Source organism: Uranotaenia lowii, chromosome 3 (assembly GCF_029784155.1).
Source record: "Uranotaenia lowii strain MFRU-FL chromosome 3, ASM2978415v1, whole genome shotgun sequence".
Lineage (NCBI taxonomy): Eukaryota > Metazoa > Arthropoda > Insecta > Diptera > Culicidae > Uranotaenia > Uranotaenia lowii.
The window spans coordinates 139,758,315-139,781,564 of NC_073693.1; the positions used below are offsets into that span (position 1 = coordinate 139,758,315).

Genomic DNA, 23,250 nt, shown 5'->3' on the forward strand with positions numbered 1-23,250 from the left:
TTCAAATCTAAGCTCTTATTAACATTTTAAGAGCAAATCGAAGATCATAAAACAGATTTGATAAAATTTATCTCAGAAATGAAATTTCTCCATATGATGGCAACCCTAAATTTTGTTTATTCCATAAAGTTATAAAAGACACAGATTTTTATGAAACTTCAGCTTTGTCGTATAAAAGTTATCAGTTTCTAGCATTTCCAATGAAATTATACGAAAGTATTGCCAGAAAAAACATAAATTTTACCTTAAACATAAATAGGCGCGTTTAGCCCGCACGGTTTGAGGTTCGGCAATTTTTACAACAGTTATAGTAAAATCAATTTCTCAAATACGGAAGGAGATTTCAACAAAAAAATTACTCCAATGTATAGAAAACAGATGTCTGCTCATGTTTATATAGTTTTTGTACACATATTCGATGTAATATTGGATTAAATCAGTATTCTGCTTAATAGGCGCATATAGCCCGCTCCTCCCCTAGTAGTAAACATATGGTGAAAAAATGACTTGTTATAACTTGTAATGATTGCTTCTTTATTTTAGATACTAAAAAAATTAATAAAGTTTCAGTTATAAGGAATTTAGCAAAAAGCAATTTTTTTAACTGTATAAAAAATCCGCTTAAGAAATATATTTTCCATCCGCAGAGCGCTTAATGCATTGTAAATACATTGGTATACATTTTTATATTTTTTGCAGAATTTTAAAATTAGTAGTTTTATAATAAAACTAGTATTTAAAAAAATTTCCATACATTTCTGTGGAATTTCTATAACTATTTTTCGGTTGGCCTACTGATACATATGCAAGCAACGGAGTAGTATACCTAAGGAATCTAGCTATCCTGCTCAACGACGGCGTTGACAGCTGACGCGACGCGACGATCGACGCTGTATTGTGTGGCAGCCTTTACTTATCACTGTGGTAAGCTCCAGAAGATTTTTAAATGAAAATGATGACGAATAGTACCTACTATCGACTTCAACAAGATTGCTGTAAGAATAAATGTTTGCCAAGAAGTTCATAATGGAGGTAGGCTCAATAGTGGCACGTTATCTAAACATACGGGAAAATTGTGCCGTGTGGAATTTTTTTTTGAACATGTGAATTCTTCCTTTTTATCTTTCCTCTTTCAGATTTGTTTTTGCCAAAAAATTGTAGTTATAAAAAACTAGCTGACCCGGTAAACTTTGTTTTACCATTAAATGAATAAATTGTAATAAATGTTTTATTTCATCTACATGTCCTTAACTTAATCATCCTCGTGAATTGATTTTTATGAAAATCGTAACGAAAATGTACAACTCGTGTCCCATTTAAAGTTGCTTTTGTATGGGGAGCCCCCTTCCATAAAAAGTGAGGTTGTTGAAACTATTACACAAACCATCTTTGACCCGAAAAACTCTCGGATACCAAATTTCAATTCATTCCGACCGACCGATTATACTTGATGGCGTTACAAAGAAATCGCCTCCATTTATGTAAGATGACGTGAAGCTCTGCTAAGGGGCGTTCAAATACCACGTGGACAACTTAGGGGTAGGGGGGTTGATGGAAATTTTCACGCTTGTCCACGGAGAGGGGGATGAGGGTTTGGGTCATGTCCACGTGGACATACTTACTGTTTGAATCTTAAAATTACAAAGCTTTCCAGTTAAGTTTAAACAATTAAAAACCACTTGAAAGCAAGTAACAAATATGATAATTAAGAAATTTTAAATTTTTAAAATTATTTTATATGAGGTAATGCTATTTCTTTTTTTTTAATCAGCCATTCCAATAACAAATAGGCAAAAAGTAGTGTTTTCTATCTGTCATATGAGTTTTTTGAAAAAAAAAACAATTTCAAATCTGTCCACGTGGACATCCGGGGAGGGGGTTAGGGGTTTGCCAAATGTTCACGCTTGTCCACGGAGGGGGAGGAGGGGTCAAAAATCTCATTTTTCTGTCCACGTGGTATCTGAACGGCCCCTAATTATAAAATAATGGTTTTTGAAGTGCGGCCCGTCGACAAGATATCAAATTTGAATTGGCCCGTGTGTTCAAAAGGTTGCTCACTCCTGCTCTAGTGTAGCTTCTCAACTCAAAATTCTTCCGGAAAAAGCATATCCTCTCTTTTTACATATAGTCTATTTTAAAGGACAGGCTCTTGTTCAGTTCATGTGTTTGTGAATTTTTATTAGATTTTGTTGTGGTTCTGAAAAATTAATACATGTTATTATTTTGACTGCTACCGATAGGAATCTAGGCATATTGGATTATACAATTGAGACCCTCAAGATCAGAGGTGCAAGTGCCAAATTTATCAATTTTGATATAAGTATATCTAACAACTCTATATGTTTCAATGTACATCTGGTGCAAAACTCAGATTATTTATAATTTTTTTGAACACTTTTTTGATTGAATTCAAACTACCCGAATTCGAAAAATTTATGAAAAATCGAGCACCTTCAGAACTAAGAAGCGCGTTTTCTCGAAACTATCATTTAGGCACTTGCACCTCCTGATCCCAAGCGCCTTGTTTGTAAAACTTCTCACTTTCTTTTTTTCAAACGTTCACAAAGATACCTTTACCAGTTTTAAATTTATATTTTTTAAGACAAAAAATGCAGCTTTAATTAACACGGAATCGAAAAAGTATTAATTTTTAAAATCGTTTTGAATCGGTCGGCCAAACATCAATCTGGGTCACATCCAGGATGCATTCATTAATATGAGAAAAATATCACATCTAGACTTCATAGTGTCACCACGTGCATTGACAGTATGCCTGGTTGAGAAATACGCGCCCAAATGTTCCGAGTAATCAGTATGCTATGCCATGGTTACTACCCTCTTTCGACGTTTGCTCACGACGCCTCGACCATGGAGACAAAAAACAAACCGCCCGGCGCCCAAAGGAATTTTCAAAAAAATTGAAGCCATGATTTTTATTTGATTCAAATAATTACAAATTTAACTATTACGGACAATTGATGCGACTTTTTGTTATTTTTATTCGATATAAACCAATTCGCATGTCTACAGAATATTCTAAAAAGAATTTCATTTGAAACTTTTTGGTCATTTCGGAGGAGTAGTACTACAAACACCGTTACAAGAGAATTTTATATAATAGATTTTGCAATCAGTTTCATATTCATAGCCATTTTTACCAAACACTTTTCCTAAATGTGTGAGTTTTCAAATGTGTGGTTGCATAATGAGGAGCGTCAATACTTTATTGAGAGTCTAGCACTGGTATGGAGGAGCTCAGAAAAAATATTATGAATAACTTTATGAAGAGATTAACCACCGTAATTTTTGTTTATTACTTTGATTTATCGGCCTAGCGGTGAAAAGTGATGTCCTTTTTAGTAGGGACATCTAAAGATTATGAAATTTTTATATAGATGGATAGAAGGTTAGAGGAAATGAAAGATGGTGAAAATGAGCGGGTAGAATTTGTCTAGAAGCATTACCATCACATACCAAATTTTTGTTCCTCACGAGCCTACTACTATGAAGTGGTAGATACAGATAGAGTTGCATCTACCACCACACATTAGTAGGCTTAGCGTGGTCCGCCCCACAAGCGAGAACTTGTAGTGCGGACGAACAAAAAGATGGTATGTGATCGCTCAGATAAGCTCCCTTTAACTCAGAAACGCATCTATCGATGTTTAAGTCTTCTCAGTTTGTTATCTTCGCATTCGTTACATGCGGGGTTTGCATGCGAAACGGTACGGTCGATAGTCTGATAGTGACCAACCACCGATGCTATGATGTCGTGTTTTTATTTCTTTTTGGCCAAAGTTATTTAATTTTATGAAGAGATTAACCACCGTAATTTTTGTTTGTTACTTAGATTTATCGGCCTAGCGGTGAAAAGTGATGTCCTTTTTAGTAGGGACATCTAAAGATTATGAAATTTTTATATAGATGGATAGAAGGTTAGTGGAAATGAAAGATGGTGAAAATGAGCGGGTAGAATTTGTCTAGAAGCATTACCATCACATACCAAATTTTTGTTCCTCACGAGCCTACTACTATGAAGTGGTAGATACAGATAGAGTTGCATCTACCACCACACATTAGTAGGCTTAGCGTGGTCCGCCCCACAAGCGAGAACTTGTAGTGCGGACGAACAAAAAGATGGTATGTGATCGCTCAGATAAGCTCCCTTTAACTCAGAAACGATAACAAACTGATAACAAACTGAGAAGACTTAAACATCGATAGATGCGTTTCTGAGTTAAAGGGAGCTTATCTGAGCGATCACATACCATCTTTTTGTTCGTCCGCACTACAAGTTCTCGCTTGTGGGGCGGACCACGCTAAGCCTACTAATGTGTGGTGGTAGATGCAACTCTATCTGTATCTACCACTTCATAGTAGTAGGCTCGTGAGGAACAAAAATTTGGTATGTGATGGTAATGCTTCTAGACAAATTCTACCCGCTCATTTTCACCATCTTTCATTTCCTCTAACCTTCTATCCATCTATATAAAAATTTCATAATCTTTAGATGTCCCTACTAAAAAGGACATCACTTTTCACCGCTAGGCCGATAAATCAAAGTAACAAATTATGAATAACTTTAAATTTTTTCCACATTTTCATCCTCAAAATGTGTGTATTATATTCATTTGTAAAGTGAAATCTATATCGAGAAATTCATAAAAGATAATAATGTATGTTTTAAGTACAAAATATTCAATCTTCCCATACAAACCTAAATGTTCAAATTTACTCATGTGAACGTTACTTAAAAATTGTGTAAAAAATCATGGATGAGTTTTGAACGAAAACGAATCTTTTAAGACCCCAGCGTTTGAGAAATTCAAAAATTACCCCAAATGGCCTCAGTTTAATATGGCATGGGGTTCATCTTGTTGAAAATTAACATTCTTGGGCATGGTCATCGGACAAAAGGAGCATACACGGATACATGTTTTATATATTATAACATGATATTGTACTGTTGCACGTAATTTTCAATAATACATTTATGCTAAAGTATCAGCATTCGACTGTTATTCCGGAAGGTATTCAATCTCTAGGCTGAGGATAGTACTGGGTAAGTAGGGGAACAACTTTGTCAGCTAGTTCCTGGGAGCTTGCACAAAGCACCCGTCGAGACATCAGATCCAATGGACCACCGGCAGGGTCCAGACAGACACCACCAGCTTCCCGTACTAGCAGATCCCCGGCAGCAATGTCCCACGCATGGATACCGGCCTCATAATTGAAATCAGCCCCTCCCAGAGCCACCATTGCCATGTTCAAGGCGGCCGATCCGAGACTACGGATTCTGGAAAAGAATTGAAAGTTAAAGAAAAATTAATGTTTTTTTTGAAGGATTAGAAATTTTTTAATTATTACCCGTGAACGACTCGCACAAGTTTGCCAATGTTTTCCAGAACGATGGCCGTCCTTTCTTCATCACGACTGGTTCCGAACTCGGTTGTGACCAGAGCATGCTCTAGACGAGTTTCTCCGGAAACTCGGATTTGAGTGCCATTCATAAATGCACCCTGGCCTCGACGCGCGGTGAATTTTTGGTTCAACACCGGATTGTAGATGATTGCAATTTCGGCAACCTAAAATATAGAAACATTGACAAAATTTTAGTCAAAACAATAAGAATCGTTTTTTACCTTGTTGACTAGCAGTGCAATAGAAACGCAGGAATGTGGAAAGCTATGGACAAAATTCATCGTTCCGTCAACTGGGTCGATAATCCAGGTAGGTGCATCGGTCAGCTCCGCCTTTTTTCCAGCACTCGTCTCTTCCTCTCCAATAAACCTTCAATGTCAAAAGTAATTTAGCATGATTCTTCCTACCCTCAGTTTATAACATGCATGCATACTTATGATCAGCATATTTCGCTAGAATTCCATCCATTAGCAATCGTTCGACTTGTTGGTCTGTTTCTGTCAACAGATCGATATTGCTGGACTTCTCGACCACGGCTTTTTCACCGGAGTTTCTTGAAGCAATTATCTGCCGGTGGATATGGGAAGACACGATTAATCAAATTAGTTAGATGCACCCCTTGGGACAAGCATAACAGACAACTTGCTCACCTCTCCTGCCTGACTGACCAGCCCGAGAACATGTTCGTAACACTCATCCAGGTTGAGAGCCATCTTTATGATTCCACTGGTATATAATTTACGGATATGAGATTTCTCAATAATAAACCAAGTTCACAAATTTCTTTCAATTCTGGCGTTTATTTCAATTAAATGCTTTCTGGAAAATGCACCTCTTGAAGGCCAAACAGAAACACGTCCTGTTCGATCAGCTGTTCGAATACTTTTGAAGCTTTTCGTGGGTTGTTTGGCATTTAAATCTTTTAACCCTCCATTCTTCACCCTGGAAGAATAAACGCCCGAATGTAGGCAAGCAAAATTGAGCACAAGCGGCGCTTCACTTTATGCCCTTCGAACATATTGAGCAACTGACGCGAACCGGGTGCCTTATCGGCCATCATTTTCGATTAACCCGAATGGAAAGAACGCCGAGAAGTTGATAAACCGTTGGCATTATTGGTAGAACGTTAATTTAAGTTTTTCTGTGGAAGGAAAATATCCATTAAAATAAATTTTAATTGGGCACACATGTTCGAGATTGCAAGCAACTTCTGCTGTATAAGCGATTATACGATCGCCAATCAATTCTGCGGTTTTGTTATCCAAAACAAAAACGTGACAGCGACAGTTTCGGCGAGTTACGATTTCGTTTTCTAAATTTGAATGACTCCTAAACATTTGAATATCTCGGTACCTCAGGAAATCTGTCGTTTTTCTCTAGGTCAGGCAAATAGAAATTTTGATGCAGCATTTAGGTGCTCAAAATTAAATCTGTCTGAACTCTGAACACAAACCGCAAATTTGTTCGCAACCGGCATAGTGTGCGCATTTTGATTGTTGATTTTTAAGTGATTGCAAAAAAGGCACCATTAAGATGTCACTATTTTGAAAACAAAACTTCAATTTTAAATTTTGATACTATCATTTTATTAGATACAAACAACGAAAATTTGTATTGTGTTTGATTTCTCTGTCATAGCAAAACTAGGTATCGTTAAGGTATCATCGACTTGATAAAAAAAATTAACAATTAAAAACAATCCAACGACTTTGGTTTCACTTCACAACGATTCCAATTTTGGTTCACCTAACACCAAAAAGTGGCATTATTATGCCCTCAAAACTCGATTTAAAACGTTGAATAAACGAGCCATCATTAAGGTTGTCGAATCCGCCGGTAATTTCATCTTCATAAAGTACACTGCTTTAGATACCAAGCATCTGTACTTTCCAATGGTCGCGAAACAACTGGCTCTTCTTTGCACACTCTGAAATTTCATGCACGCTTTCTAAGTACACAATAAATTAGCAAACCTCATTAGATGTTATATTATTAACTGTTTGAACATAAATGTGATTTCTTCAATCGCTAATTTTTTCAATTATTTCATTTTTCCTTTTTTCTTTTTTATTTCATCTATCCTCTACATTCATCTCCTCCTCTACTCTCTACCAGACAGCAAGATCCCTTTTGTTGAAATAAAACTGAACAAACTTCCATTCCTTGATAATAAATTGCAATTAAATATTTTTGAAAAAAAAAACTGTCTTATTATCTTCAACTATTCGGAATATTAATAAAAAAATGTATAAGTAAATTCTGAAGTCAGATTCAAAATCTCAAGTATGTTTAAGTATCTTAGCTTGTATATCAACTTCATATCTATAAAATCAATTATTTGCTTCATTGTTTGCTTATTAAGACCTTTTTTGTCTTGTCTCCTTTTTCAGACATTTCTTATTTTTATTTGTTCTGCCATTGCATTTAATTACTTTTCCGTTCATTTTGTTTTCCTTCTCTACAACTTTACATTTTTTTTTAGGCCTTTGAAATTTTTGTCGTTTTTTAGCTTTGCATCTGTGCTTTGATTTTTCTTTCACAATCTATTTTTTTTTTCTTTTAAGTGAAATATTATTGTCCTAAAAAAAGTCACAGAAACTAATGTTGAATATTTCTTTTTCTTTCTACACCTTTCTATTAAATGATTGCTTCTACATCCAAATCATGCAATTTTTTTATATTTAACATTATGTAGGTATCCTTTAAAAATATTCAGTCCTGCTTTTCCATCAATCTTTTTTTTTTGTTCATCCATCTCAATGTTTTCACAAATTTTGTATTGCCTACGAGAAATCTATACATATGTGCACTTTACCTCTAAAATTTTAATTTTATCTTTTACTTCTTAATTTTGCAAATTTTCTTTTATTGTCTTATTTCCTTTTTCATACATTTTCCTTTTTTTTGTTCTGCCAGTGTATCCAATTTCTTTTCCGTTCTTTCTGTTTTCCCTTCTCTACTACTTTGAATTTTTTCAGTCGTTTGATTTTTTTTCGTTTTTTTTAGCATTGTATCAATGCTTTGATATTTTTCACAACCTATTTTTTTTCTTTTAATTTCACTTATTATATTGTCCTAAATAAAGACACTGGAACTTATGTTGAATATTTCTTTTTTGTTTTTAAATGATCGCTTCTACTTCCAAATCATGCAATTTTTGACACTTAACATTATGTTTCCTTTAATCATATTCAGCCTTGCTTTTGCATCAATCTTTTTGTTTTTTCATCCATCACAATTTTTCACGATTTTTATTGCCTACGAGAGCTCTGCCCTTTCAGCAGTGCTCTGTCTTAACATTGGAACTCTGCCCTTGCGTCAGGGTTCCTTCTTTGTGGACAACCATCAAACAACATTCCTTCTTCAAAACACAGCTCTACCCATGCGTCAGAGCTGCACCTTTCATCGTTTTACTGTTACTCATAACGCGATAGCGTTAAAATCCTAGAAAAAAGAATTAAAAAAAAAAAAAAAAAAAAAAAAAAAAAAAACTGTTACTCATCCAAAATCTTTCGGTTTCATTTTATTTATTTTATACTAGAGCTCTGCCCTTGCGTCAGAGTCCGTTTTCACAATGTACATCCCTTCTTCCTAGAGCTCTGCCCTTGCGTCAGTGCTCTGCCTCGCCGTTGGCGCTCTGCCCTTGCGTCAGAGCCTCTTCTTATCGGCTAACCATTCATCAACTTATTTTCCATACTCCAAACCAGAGCTCTGCCCTTGCGTCAGGGCTCTGTCCCATCCCCTTTAGGCAAAACAGCTTCACTTTCAGCAAAGGATGAACAACTTAGTTTTCACTTGTTTTACACTTCTACCACGCATGCACTTCACTGTATTATTTATTTTATTTAAGAACACTCACAAATTTTAATTTTTATTCTACTCCTTTAACTTACTTACCTGGCGGAGGGAGGCTCGACTGCGCCATTGTCGAATCCGCCGGTAATTTCATCTTCATAAAGTACACTGCTTTAGATACCAAGCATCTGTACTTTCCAATGGTCGCGAAACAACTGGCTCTTCTTTGCACACTCTGAAATTTCATGCACGCTTTCTAAGTACACAATAAATTAGCAAACCTCATTAGATGTTACATTATTAACTGTTTGAACATAAATGTGATTTCTTCAATCGCTAATTTTTTCAATTATTTCATTTTTCCTTTTTTCTTTTTTATTTCATCTATCCTCTACACCCAAAGAAGAGGTTGCATAAATCCAATGCCTTTTTAGCAAACCTCTGTGCCGATAATGCTATGAAATGTGCACTGTGCCGAAGGCTGATGTCATGCTGAAGCAACTAGCAACGCGACCTACAACGCAACGTTCACACGACTAACCAGCTCTCATTTGATCTCCATGGAAATCGCGCAGACCTGTCATACTGGTCGCTTTGAGTAGCGCGACCAATCTGATGCCAATGTGTTTAGTAGCGCGACTAGTAGGAAATCCAATAGGAACATTGTTTTTTCTCGATTTGAAGCAGTGATTCCGGGTTTTAAGCACAATAGTACGAAGATCTGTCCGAACTTGTGATAATAAACTAAAAACTATCTTAATCGGCGAGAAAATTTTCATGAATTCTTAGTTCCGGCAAAAAAACAAGGAATTTTGTCGGTTCAAATTTCGGCATTCTTGCAATCCGGGTCGTGATTTGATGAGTTTTTGATGGCTCCGGAAAGAAAGGAGACGATTCAAAGCATTATCAGATGTAGAGAAGTTATGATTTGTAGGGAATTTCAAAGTGACAGGTCGCGCCAGCATGACATACCAATGCAATGCAACGCAATCTTATTGGAACGTTGCGTTGCGTTGCGTTGCTAGTTGTTTCAGCATGACATCAGCCGAAGACGGTATGTTTGAAAAACCGTAACTGGCATAAGGACTCGGCTTCCAGCCAAAATTATTCATGACCACTACATTCAAGCGAATCAAGAAAAACATTTTATGGGATTTCGTTCCTATTGGATAATCCATCCCAGAAACAAGAAAAAAAAAATAATAACCACAACGCCGTAGGGAGATTCAAACTCAAATCACCAATTACACCGTCTTGCCAGGCCGACATCTAAACCAGTGTACTATTCGAGCTTCATGCAAGATGAGGGATATTTGTCATAGGCTTTCTGCCACCGATCAATCACAAAAAAATAACGCACGACGGAGGCTTCCCGGCGTTTGGCCTCCTTTCAAGGTATTCCTTTGTTTTGGTTGGAAACGGGAAGGGGAACGGGAAACGGGAAACCCATTTAATGAGAACTGTGCTTTGCTTACTGCCTGCTATTACATACACACGCTACATATACACAGCTGCTAAAGCCGGGCAGCTTGGCCGGTGTGGTTGTTTGCCGGCGGATTGAATTGAAGGAATATTTTTGATGTTGCTTTTGCTACACACGCACAGTGCTCGGTTCGCTGGCTGCCTGGTGTTGGCTGGTATTTATTTCTATCCTTCTTCGTCTTGTGATGCGATAGGGAGGGACGTGAATTCGTTTTTATTTTGTTTCTTTCAGACATACGCAATTCGGTTAACTTGGGAGGTTAATGCCGGTGGGAGCTAATCGAATCAGCACCGGTCGCGTTATCTTCTTGTACCGATGATGCTATGTAATTGACTAAACGCCATTGGCACAGAGGCTGAATTTTGGGTGTACAAAGGTTTCAGTGAAACCTACACTTGGTATCATCGAGTTATCCTTTTATGAAAATTTAGACCAAAATTTTGGCTTTGTACCATCTTTACTCGGCCAAAATAATACCAAATTTTACTTTCAAGGCATGAAAGCAAAATAAAATATAACTTTGCCATAAAAGTCTGCTCGGGATGACTTCAGCTTTTTAAGCGACATGGACACAGACTTCGTTCCTGCAGTTGACGATAATGGCCGGATCCGATTGGTTGCCGGAATCAGCATCGATGGTTCTGCGATGTTGTACCTTAGGTACTGTAATCCGGGGTAATATTGATCACATTTTTCAATTGTAACTCTCCTTTCGTTACGCCCGCTCAGTTACAAGAGATTCCCCAAGATTCCCAGGGTCGGCTCAAGCTTGCCTTAATTAAGAAGGTGATAAGAGGAAGAGAAAAATCACACTTTAGTTGCCGAATTTCTGGTTTTATTCGGCACTTCGATCCATATCGTTCCCTAACATCCCTAGCTGAGGTTTCACATTGAAACTTACGTTTTTAAGTGTATGATGTCAGTGTACTGACTTACTTGTATTTCCTCGAGGATCCGATTCGCCGATCGATTTTATGTCCGCTTAGGTTCGCTCGGATTCGCACCTGAATCCTTCGAATGGAATCACCACCACGAGGCCGTCGGAATATTAGTTTCACCTTCGCAGGGTTGCTTTTGTTGTCGTTTGGACCACCAATGAAGGATTCAACGCCAGTTTTTGGTCAGTCCGACCACGAGTCTGCCAGAGCGTATGTTGATGGACGCTCCTTCGGAATATCCGGAAAATGAGGTATGCCACCTCAGCCTTCTTCGGGACCAGACTGTTCACAGAGGCTTATCCTGGTAGATATTGGCGCTACCCACGGATTAAGCCAAAGGTTTTGGTCAACAGGGTCACTCAACACGGATAGACACTTCCGGAAATAGTTGAGGGACTATTTAGATGTAACCTTTTTCAACAAACACTTGTTATTTTACGTTAAGTGTTTCTTCTTTGCTGGTCCGAAAGGAAGTGGAAGATCCAGCGGAAGTCTCCTTTTTCCAACTCCGTTTTTCCATTTTTCCATGAACTTTTACCATAGGGCACTATTATACCACTTTGGTAAAGTTCTGTGGTGTTTTGTGGAGAGTATGGTGTTGTTGCTTCTGTCTACAAACCTTGCAGTGTACTGTTGGTTTAAATTTGAAAAAGACGTTGTGCCGCAACCTACTCTTTTCTTTTTCTATATTTGGACATTGATTTTATTTTATTGTTTTATTTTTAGTGGATTTTTGATTGCATTTTTAGTTTGTTGGTTTGCTTTTTATTCTCAAAACTCCCCTAACTATCTTACTCGGTAGAAGTGTGATTTTACCTTATATTTATAAATTATAATTTTAAGAAAATTGAGAAATTTCAAATAAACAAGTGAACGTACAAATATGGACGGTTACACAATACATTTCGATTATTTTTTCTGTTAAGGGAAATGTTACATGTTTTATATTTTTAAAACCAGTACTGGACTCCTACACAGCAAGAAAAATTCGTGTAATTTAAGATTGAAAACGATGCACGAAAACGGAACATCGTTTATGATCTAAAATTATATCATCGTTACATCGAGGCGTGTAAATTTAGACCAAAAACGATTCACGAAAAGAGAACAGATTATTGTCGTGTAAAAATACACAGTTATGTAAAATTTTAGATTTTTAATTCAGGATATTTGCAATTATTATGAAATATTCAGATATTATGAGTGTTATTAAATGGAAAAAACTGCTTACAATTATTTAACATTTATTTTCAAAATAAAAAAAAACAAAAACAATAAAGCAAAAAGGACTCCCTGATATTTTTGCCTCTGGGGGATCAAAGGGAATTCCTTTCCGAACAGTTATGGTCCACAGGAGACTGCCGGGTCAGGATGCGGTTTTTACTCACTCGGATTGCTTAGGCAACATTTTCCTCCAGGCAATCATATTCCGGATCCTTGCCATTGCAAAATCTTCGATCGCTGTAATCGAGAAAGAACTGATCAATTTCAATAACATCATTCGTTTGTTTTTAACTTGAGAAACCTACCACTTTTAGGAAACTATAGAGATGCAGGAGCTGCGTCTTGGAACGAAGATACTCGGTTCTCACAATGATTCAACTGGAAAATGGCACAGACAAACAATGTTATTCAGTTTTTGATCCAACAGATATAATTTTACACTGTTTGTGATATAAATTTCATTGGCCGCTTTATTTTTACATCACGGAATGTAAAATTATAGCAAAACAATTTATTTCTATTCGCTTTTTGAAAAAAAGACTAAAATTACATCAAAAGAAGTGGAAAATTACATCTTTTTGTAATTACACTTGTGAAAACTTAGATCACTCGTGTTTTAGATTCCGTATACTTTTAGAAATTTTTTGCTGTGTATGTACGTAAAACATGGACGCAGAAATTTTTTAGACCTCTTTCAATTTGATTTAAAGGTCATTTTCGTCTCTGTTCAGAATTTGATGCTTTGGGTCGACAATGATCAGTCTCTATTCTGACGGTTTTAACGAGTTTTTTTTATCATAAAGGATACAAAACACCTTAATAATATTGAAAAATGCTAGATTATCAATTTAACCTTGGTTGTTAACGTTTTATTTTAAAAATATTTATAATCGAAAAAAGAACTAGAATGCTGCCTACATTTAGGGGCAAAAATAATTATAATTGTTAAATAGTTAGAGCTTTAAAATACAAATGAAATTTTACCTTCACACATTCCCCTAGGCCCTCCCACTATTTCCATTTTAATTTTTTTCTTTAAAGTTAACGATTTGATAGGGTTCCTATCCATTTGTAAAATACGGGCTTACTCTTGGAAAATGTCCTTATTTTTTAAATTTCAAAAATTTATCATTAAATGACTGTAAAAATATCACTCTAACTGTTCATATACAAAGAAAAAATTTGTTCTTTCACATTAAACAACCCGTTTGCTTCTAAATGCTTTTTGGTATCATCAGGAGAGCTGTTCGTTTGCGAGCCTTGTTAAAATAGATATTTTAAGATTTCGAAACTAGATCTTTTACTAACAGAAAAATAATTCAAATACAAACCAAATTACGCCTTTTTGATACTCAATTAATAGATAAATTAATAAATAATTCTTTCACTTACCTTCATTGCTGCTGGCCAATGGAAGTCCGCTTTGAGGCGAATCAATCCGTATTCTCCTTTTCGGTGATTCGGAGTACCTGTCCGCATAGCTCGGAATATTTAGTGAACGATTTTGATTTAATTTGCATCTGTATACGAGTTTTGTTGGGTACCTTTTTTGTCGAAAATCCCCAGTGTGAAATGTGTTACATCGTGTCACAAGAGCATTAAGACAATGAGTTATATACAGTTAGAATTTAAGGAACACTCATCGTTCTTTTCTCCAGATGACTAAGCTCTAACTAGAATAAAAAAATCATTCAACAGACCAAAAAGCAAACTTCACGTTTTGACTACATTCAGTGATTTATTGTAGAACTTTTTTTTCTGGTTTTCTAGGTGCTATTTATTCGAGCACACGGTATTTGTTTGTATGTATTTTTACATAGATTACATAGATCAGCGATATTGGATCAGATCAAAACGGCTCGTCAGGCTACGAAGTAGCGATATGTTTGGTTAAAATAGGGTCTTCTGAACAAAGTACATGTGACGGTCCAGTAAGAATACTTTCGATATGTCTTTTACTGTGTTGAGTTTGTTCCGATTCCCCTGGTTATATTTTTTTTCCAATATCATAATACTATAGGTTTTAATATCGTCATCAAACTTTGTAACAATTGCTAATTTTTTAAATATTTCTTTTCCATCTACAGCTTAGGCTCTCAAATCAGTTTCGATTAGTGTATCTTATAATTCTGCAACAGCATTGTTAGTTTCTTCTTGTTCCTAATGTTCATTCCTGTTCTTTCCTCGATAACTAAATCAGGCACAGCTGAGTGATATGTTTCCGTCGGCTATCAAGGGATTGTGGTTTTGTGCCTTGGTATTTTTTTTTTGGTTGATTAGGAATGTGTTGTAAATTTTTGAGAAGTCTTTGCGTTTACGCGTTTTCCCTCAGCCACTTTATGTCAAACACACAGTGTGGTTTGCAGGGATGATATGTATCAGTTGTGGGCGTTATTGAGTAACTTCTACGAGATAAATGCGCTCATAATGGTTGCAGGGGCGTTTTAGCTTACAATTGTGGTGAAACATCATTGGAACAGTGCTACTTTTGGATTTCAACGGGGTTCTGGTGCGATCAATTCCAATTCGATAAGGTCGAAGAAACAAAGTTTCTTCAGTTTGGGGCGATGACTTCGATTTTTATGAGAGAAATTTCGATGAGAGAAACCTTACAAGTGAATTTTTTATGATTATGATGAGGGAGATTTGTCGGGGTAAACGTAAGAAAAAAGGTGGTGTGTAGTGTCATAGAAATAGAAGTGTTTATTTGCGTTTTTTTTCTTGTAAAATAAACATAAAAGGCATAGAAGATGCATAAAAAAGGCGTTCTGTGCACAATGTGGTGTAACTACTTAAAAGCTAGCGTTTTCATTTTTGTGTTGGTTCAGTATTTGTTTTGTTTTTACTAGATCATATTTTACCAGTAGTTTCCTCACAGTAATGATCTGGTTTCGTTCATAACGAAATGCTTGTTCATATATAATACTTAAAAACTAGAACTTTAAAACGTATAATAGGTGAAGCACAGCTACATTTACACCGACGAACAGATCGAAAAAGACATCTTATTTTCAATGTACTTCCTAGAGCTGCGGAATGTGTGATGTTTCTTCGTATCAGTATTCTTTCCTCTGCGTTTTAATCCTTTGTTTGTGTGATAAAATTGGAACCATCTTCAAGATTGCTCATCTCTTAAATAACGGAGTGTTTGATTTGTAGGACTATTTTATGTGGAACAAGATTTTTCTCCTTTTTGATAGCACCATTCGCGAGCAAGATCTTCAGTATCTGAACCAGTCTTCCAGTAAGTTCTGTAAGTCATAAGCCAAACCTGCCAAATGAACCGACTTCTTACAAATATGTAGATATAGTTAACCCATTATTTTAGCGTATTTTTTCAGCTATCGTTCCGATTCGAGATCACGTGTTTCCTAGAACCTAACCTAAGCCACAGGCCGGTTTGCGAATAGTTGCTCTATGATTGCCTCATCGGCCAGGGTTGAGGTATCACCGATCTCTCGATCATTAATGGCTACCTTCCGTAGAACTCGACGCATAATTTTACCGGAACGGGTCTTCGGTAGTCCGGGGGCATGCTGAATGACATCGGGCTGGGCAAACGGGCCAATTCGTTCCCTCACCAGAACTTTGAGCTCGTTGATCATCGTTTTATCGAAAGCCTCGTTCTGGTTGGGAGTAATGAAGCAGTACAAGCATTCACCTTTAACAGGGTGAGGCCGCGATACGACGGCAGCTTCCGATACTCGGGGATGTTCCGTCAGAACAGATTCTACCTCGGCCGTTGACATCAAATGTCCAGATACGTTCAACATATCGTCCACTCGGCCGGTAATCCAAAAGTATCCATCGGCATCTCTCCGAGCACCTTGTAGAAAAAAAATTCAACGTTAGTGACAAAATTATGAAAATCAACTCAAAATAAACTCACCATCACCGGTGCAGTAATAACCATTGAACTTGGAGAAGTAGGTCGACTCGTATCGGGGGTGGTTGTTGAAGAGCGTTCGCATCATGCCAGGCCAGGGTTGCGAGAAAACCAGATAGCCTTCGCCCTCGCCGTGGATTTCGTTACCGCTTTCGTCCAACAGCGTTGGCTTCACGCCGAAGAAAGGGAAGGACTGGAAGAAAGAACAAAATGTATTTTCTTTTAGAAATTTATATAATGTTGACTATATGAGAATGATTAACTAAATAAAAAGAATCCAAAGCATTTTTCAAATGTTGTTGTAAAAATATGCTAAAAAATGACTTGTTACTACTTGTAATGAATGCTTCTTTATTTGAGATCCTACAAAATTTAAAAAGAATTATTTATGAGAAATTTAGCAATAAGCAATTTATTTAACGCCATAAACAATCTACGTTAAAAATACGCTTTCCATACGCTCAAGAGCCTAATGCATTTTAAATACTTTGGTGAATATTTTTATATTTTTTGCAGAAAAATCAGTAGTTTTTCTAGAAAACTAATATTTAAAAAAAAAATTCATACATTTCTGTGGAATTTCTATAACTATTTTTTGGTTGGCCTACTAATAGGTACATATGCAAGCAGCAGAGTAGCATACCTAAGTAATCTAGCTATCCTGAGGGTTGAGGCCTCCTGCTAAGGTGGTGTTCGTTTAGAACTGTCAATATATCCCAATAGCGAATTGACTTTCTCTCTCTCACTTGCGACCAGCGTTGCCAACTTTCCAGAATTTCTGGAATCTTCCAGATTTTTATGTGTCATCCAGAAGTACAGACCTCATGTTGTCTGGTCCAGACTTTTCATAAATTATCCAGATTTGTCCAAAAATTTCTAAAAGCTCAACGTTTTAATAAATAAAAAATTCTTTTGAAATCCAATAGCTCATAACGGCAACACTGAATTCACTGTGAAGCAGAATGGGCGATGGGCGCGCTCGCAGTCCCGGTATACGATTTCTCGTGTGTTAAACAGAGAGAGAAATAGCCTTCACTCCAATTTCACTCCGATTAGCTGTCATTCTTATCGAAATCTGTGTAATAGACTGGCCCATTACGAAAAAAATCATTATGTTCCACGCGGCACCCCCTAGGTTGGTGCCTTTAGGTGAAAAAATGACTTTCTGAAAGTTTCAGGTCATTTGGCAGAAGCACGAGCTGGCGCAAAGGACTTGAAATTTGTATGGATATTTTCGGCAAAATGTATGAAAAATCGATATACTTTCACTCTTTGTGTTTTAAAATATGTTTCCAGTATGCTAGAAAGCTCAGAATTTCAGGAATTGTAGTTCAAACAATGACAAAGATTATGACGCGATACGAGTTGACTGTGATGAGTTATTTGCAATTTGATGTGTGATATAATAATGTAATATAAACCCAAAAAATGTTGAAGAAAGATCATTTAAACCAAAACTCTTTTCTAATCACAAAACAACGCAGCAGCTCATAGTTCTCAAACCTTTCTTTCAACTTTTTGCAAAGATATTTTTTTATAAAATAAGCTACAACTTTGCCGAGGACACAAACTTTATATCTGTTATTCTCATTGTGTGACAATGCGATCAAGTTAGTACTAATAATCCACTTATACACCGTTCACGATATATCGATGAAAGCGAGAAAAAATCACACATTCAATTTCAATTGCAAATAACTCATCACAGTCAACTCGTATCGCGTCACAATCTTCTACAAATTTGTTTGTCATTGTTTGAACTACAATTCCTGAAATTCTGAGCTATCTAGCACATTAGAAACATGTTTTAGAACACAAAGAGAGAAAGTATGTCGATTTTTCATACATTTTGCCGAAAATATCCATACAAATTTCAAGTCCTTTGCGCCAGCTCGTGCTTCTGCCAAATGACCTGAAACTTTCAGAAAGTCAATTTTGGACCTAAATGCACCAATCTAAGGGGTGCCGCCTTGAAAAAAATGTTGTAAAAATCATCCCATACAAATTTGGGCCAGTCTACTGTGTAAGAGTAAAGAGCAGGCTTTATTCTTTTTAGCAGGCCCAATCCCAATACAGAAGTTATTTTGACAGCTGAATGGGTCTAAGCTTTCGGTTGTTTCAGCTTTCGTTCACGTAAAATTTGCGCCGCTCGCCGCTGGTTGTGTTCGTGCTATGAATGAAAGCTTTTTTTATTAAAAGTAATCACGTGTGGGTGTATAAATGCTTTTAGCGAGAGTATGGTAGTGGGTTTTGAAGGAAAAAAACTTTCCCCCAAACAGTCTTCCCTTCATGTGAGCCCTTTTAACTATCCAGACAAATCCAGACTTTTTTATTGCCAATTTCCAGAATTTACTAAAAAAAACACCTGGCAACTCTGCTTGCGACTCACTGTCATGATGGCTCTAGATACTAGATACTAGAGCCATCATGCTTGTGTAGCCGATTATTGCGTGCGTAGCACTATCCCAGCTAGTAGGCCATTCCGAATGGATAATCTCCCTCCATAGTCCTCTCTACACGCACACACACGACGGCTGAGCTTTGGAAGCGAATCTCCCGTTCAGCCAGTGCAGCACATAGCTTAAGTTTGCACAATGGCGATCCTGCCAGATTTTGTGTGAAATTTGATCTTTCAAGTCAGATCACACACAATACTATCCATTGTGTGTGATCTGACTTGAATTGATTATAAAATCAAATACACACCCTTTTCAGAAATTAATTTTGATTAAAGAGAATAACAACGTTTTCGATAAACATAAAATTACAAAATTATCTTTGCTTCGAAACAAACAAAAGCGTGTGTGGTTCACTTTATGAAATTTCGTTGGATCGGGAGGACCAACATGAAAAGTGTTCTGAAGGTTCACTTTACGGATTTTCGTTGGATCGGGAGGACCAACATGAAGAGTGTTCTGAAGGTTCACTTTATGAAATTTCGTTGGATCGGGAGGACCAACACGAAAAGTGTTCTGAAGGTTCACTTTACGGATTTTCGTTGGATCGGGAGGACCAACATGAAGAGTGTTCTGATGGTTCACTTCATGGACTTTCGTTGGTTCGGGAGAACCAACATGAAAAGTGTGCTGTAGGTTCACTTTATGGACTTTCGTTGGATCGGGAGGACCAACATGAAGAGTGTTCTGAAGGTTCACTTTATGAAGTTTCGTTGGATCGGGAGGACCAACATAAAGAGTGTTCTGAAGGTTCACTTTACGGATTTTCGTTGGATCGGGAGGACCAACATGAAGAATGTTCTGAAGGTTCACTTCATGGAATTTCGTTGGTTCGGGAGGACCTACATGAAAAGTGTGCTGTAGGTTCACTTTATGGACTTTCGTTGGATCGGGAGGACCAACATGAAGAGTGTTCTGAAGGTTCACTTTATGAAGTTTCGTTGGATCGGGAGGACCAACATAAAGAGTGTTCTGAAGGTTCACTTTACGCATTTTTATTGGATCGAGAGGACCAACATGAAGAGTTTTCTGTAGGTCCACTTAAAGAACTAACATTAGATCTGGAGGAATAAATTTAAAAAATGTTCTGAACGGTTCATTTGAAGAATATGTTGTGTTGAGATAAACAATGTTTTTTGTGTTTGGAGTGAGATGTCAAACACCAGAGGAACGTTTGTAGATCCTTCGATTCAGTTTCTTGGAAGTAAGGAATCGAGACAGTTAATGTCGTTCAGAACAAATATCTTCTATCAAAAATTCACAATTATGCAGAGAGCAGATCTCGTTGAGTTTAAATGTTTCGTAATTTTATTTGAATTGAAATTAGCGGTTCGCATTAAGAAACACTTGGGAAATGGTTCCAGGAATAAATCTGAACCAAGAATTGAAGGTAAATTGTGTTATAAGTCAAGGACCTTCCTTAACCTCAGACGGTATCCATTGTAAAATTTCCAGACCTCTCAATCGATGTTACAGTAAACCGGATGTGGGAACAACGGTTCGAGTTTGTTTGGTCAATTTGCAATTGCCCATCCTTGATTATCCTATCTCAAACATTGTTAGATTACAACTCCAAGGGAACTTAAGAGCTACAAGAGCCTTGTAAAAGCCTGCAAGGACAATACAGGCTAGAACCTTTTAGAAGGAATCATTGAGATATAAAGGTTCTTAAAGACAAAGATGTAGCAAAGGTGGAGCTTATATTCGGATATTTTTAGGCAGAAGAACTGTCCCGGGCAAATCTATTGGCTTTGATATTTAGATAGAAGTGGAGGGGATTGACGTTAAGCTTGAACATAAACTGAAAGGGTGTCTTAATCCTCCCCCAGAGTTGGTCGGCTCTTCTCAAACAACAAAGAGCCGGGAGCAACCAACACTGTTTTCAGTTCGGCTTCCGAGTGTAATCCTCTTTCGCTGATCGTGCTCCACTCGTTACCCGAGTTTACACGAGCTGTGAGTGACTCGGACGGCCAGTGTGAGAGTAATTGCATCCGAGTGGGAGAAAGAGAATTCTAAACAAAGAGCGCCCTGTGTTTCAGTCATACACCTCAGAGCAAAAAAGGAAAAAATTATTTAGACTCCCATCACACAACGTAGAAAAAATATAAACAATTTCTATTCGCTACCATGCCTACTGCTGTTAGCTGTTTTGATTTTTTTTTTTGCAAAAGGTAGCGTTCGAAGAAGAGGTGACAGGTGGTTTCATCAAAAAATGAGGATACCGCGAAGAACAAAAACCAGGATTTTTCAGGACCCCAGTAGATTGGTGGAAATTAAATGCAGCTCTTCCTAGATTGCATAAATTAAGGCGAAATAGCGGTGCAATATACGCCTTAATTTATGCAGCAGAAGAGATATGAAGTTAGGTGGCTTTTAGTTTATACCGAAAAACACCGTTCAAATATCATCTGAACCGAAGATTACCATTGGTTTAAGAGTAACTGTTATTGCAAAATCAATTGCAATTAAGATCAGGACGGCTTCTAGAAAATCAGGACACCGCTGGGAGCTTTGATTCGGAAAGTAGCATCTTTTCTTGTGAACGTATCAAGAATAAACTGAGTTAGCTCTCGAATTCTCCTCAGCACATTGCGCAACAGATTTTTCCGGAGAAGGGAATTCTCTTCATCAGCGGATGAGAATGCTCTCGCTCACTCTTATGTGTTGACAATCTCACTCTTCATTTCAGTGCGATTTATCTCTCCCCGCACCGATTGGGGGAGCAGACGAAAAAAATTGCACTCTCTTTCACTGGACAAGCCGATCTGAGGAGTTTTGCCACCCATGTCCTCCCCTGGACTAGCGGGACAAGTCAAAAATTGGGATAACGAATTTGTTCTGATTTTTAACTTGTTTTTTTTTTATGGTGTGGAGGGGAGATGTGTAGCCGATTATTGCGTGCGTAGCACTATCCCAGCTAGTAGGCCATTCCGAATCGATAATCTCCCTCCATAGTCCTCTCTACACGCACACACACGACGGCTGAGCTGTCGTGTCGTAAGCGGTCGTCAGTCAAGTTACGATCTTCAGTGAGAGTGGAAGCGAGTCTCCCGTTCAGCCAGTGCAGCACATAGCTTAAGTTTGCACAATGTTCACTGTTATTGTTTACATTTGCCACGCGGTTCGTCAGTCCGAAATATTCGTCACCAGATAAACATCGTACAGTTCGGTCGTTGCGAATGAGTTTGAACAGAAATAATAACATTTTTAATTCGAATAACACAACTGACATGTTTGAAGCAAGGGGCTGAAAGAGACGAAAATATCCAAACTGGCATTTTACCGTTTGGTACAAAATGCCGTTGAAATCTAATGGGAACAGACGTTTTTCTTCAAAAAAGTCAGTATGGTTCGTTCGTATGTGATTCGTTCGTATTTGATTTGATCATATCAAATTTGAGCCAGATCGGATCACAGGAAGGGTCGCTCAACGAGCCTGAAGTCTGTATGGGATTTTGAGACATTTTGTTCGGGAGAAACATGAAAAACAAGTTTTTTTATCAATAACTTTGGTTTTCTTCGTCCGATTTCTTTTGAAAACGGGTTTTGTTACAGTCCAAATTATGACAAATATTTCACCCGAAGACTGAAATTCGACTCGAGTTCAAATAAAAAAGTTATTAGGCTTCAGAAATGGGGTAACTTTTTTAAGGATGGTATTTATCATTGTTAATAAGTCGGGGCGTTCGAACATTTCGTCGCAGCATAGACCGTTGTGAATATCACCCTTAAAAAAGTTAGCCAGTTTTTAACTTGAATCGATTTGCAGTCTTCGGATAAAGTATTTGTCATAATATGGGCTTTAAAAAACCCGTTTTTAAAAGAAATCGGCCGAAGGAAACCAAAATTATCCATGAAAAACTGGATTTTCATATTTCTCCAGAATAAAATGTCTCAAAATCTTATACAAACTTCAGGCTCGTTGAGCGACCACTTCCCGTGATCCGATCAGGCCCAAATTGGGCATGAAATCTTGCACTAGATCTAGGATTAATTTTAGCCTGCAGCACATAACTTTTTCGAAAGTCGGGTCATTTGGGGCAGTCT

General features: G+C 37.2%; 2 protein-coding genes across 2 annotated transcripts in view; both read right to left on the bottom strand.

Annotated features, from left to right (window-relative positions):
* Positions 1-4,928: 4,928 nt before the first annotated feature.
* LOC129755057 (inositol monophosphatase 1-like) lies at positions 4,929-6,319 on the bottom strand. The gene is made up of 5 exons (XM_055751365.1): positions 6,072-6,319; positions 5,855-5,988; positions 5,643-5,790; positions 5,368-5,585; positions 4,929-5,296 (listed from the first exon to the last, which is right to left on the bottom strand). The coding sequence occupies exons 1-5, from the start codon at positions 6,132-6,134 to the stop codon at positions 5,035-5,037; spliced, it is 825 nt and encodes a 274-aa protein (XP_055607340.1). The 5' UTR covers positions 6,135-6,319; the 3' UTR covers positions 4,929-5,034.
* An 8,254-nt stretch (positions 6,320-14,573) lies between these two features.
* Positions 14,574-23,250, bottom strand: part of LOC129758685 (acetyl-coenzyme A synthetase) — a 54,842-nt gene continuing 46,165 nt past the window's right edge. Inside the window, exons 5-6 of the mRNA XM_055756261.1 lie at positions 16,751-16,940; positions 14,574-16,687 (exon numbers count right to left, since the gene is read on the bottom strand). Coding sequence (XP_055612236.1) covers positions 16,245-16,687; positions 16,751-16,940 — 633 coding nt within the window. The 3' untranslated portion in view covers positions 14,574-16,244. The remainder of the gene's footprint in view (positions 16,688-16,750; positions 16,941-23,250) is intronic.

Excerpts from the sequence above, each read along its gene's own strand:
- LOC129755057 (XM_055751365.1), bottom strand. The coding sequence starts at position 6,134 with ATGGCTCTCAACCTGGATGAGTGTTACGAACATGTTCTCGGGCTGGTC. Across the intron at positions 5,989-6,071 it reads TGGTCAGTCAGGCAGGAGAG|ATAATTGCTTCAAGAAACTC; the intron begins GTGAGCAAGTTG and ends ATCCACCGGCAG. Across the intron at positions 5,586-5,642 it reads TTGCACTGCTAGTCAACAAG|GTTGCCGAAATTGCAATCAT; the intron begins GTAAAAAACGAT and ends TCTATATTTTAG.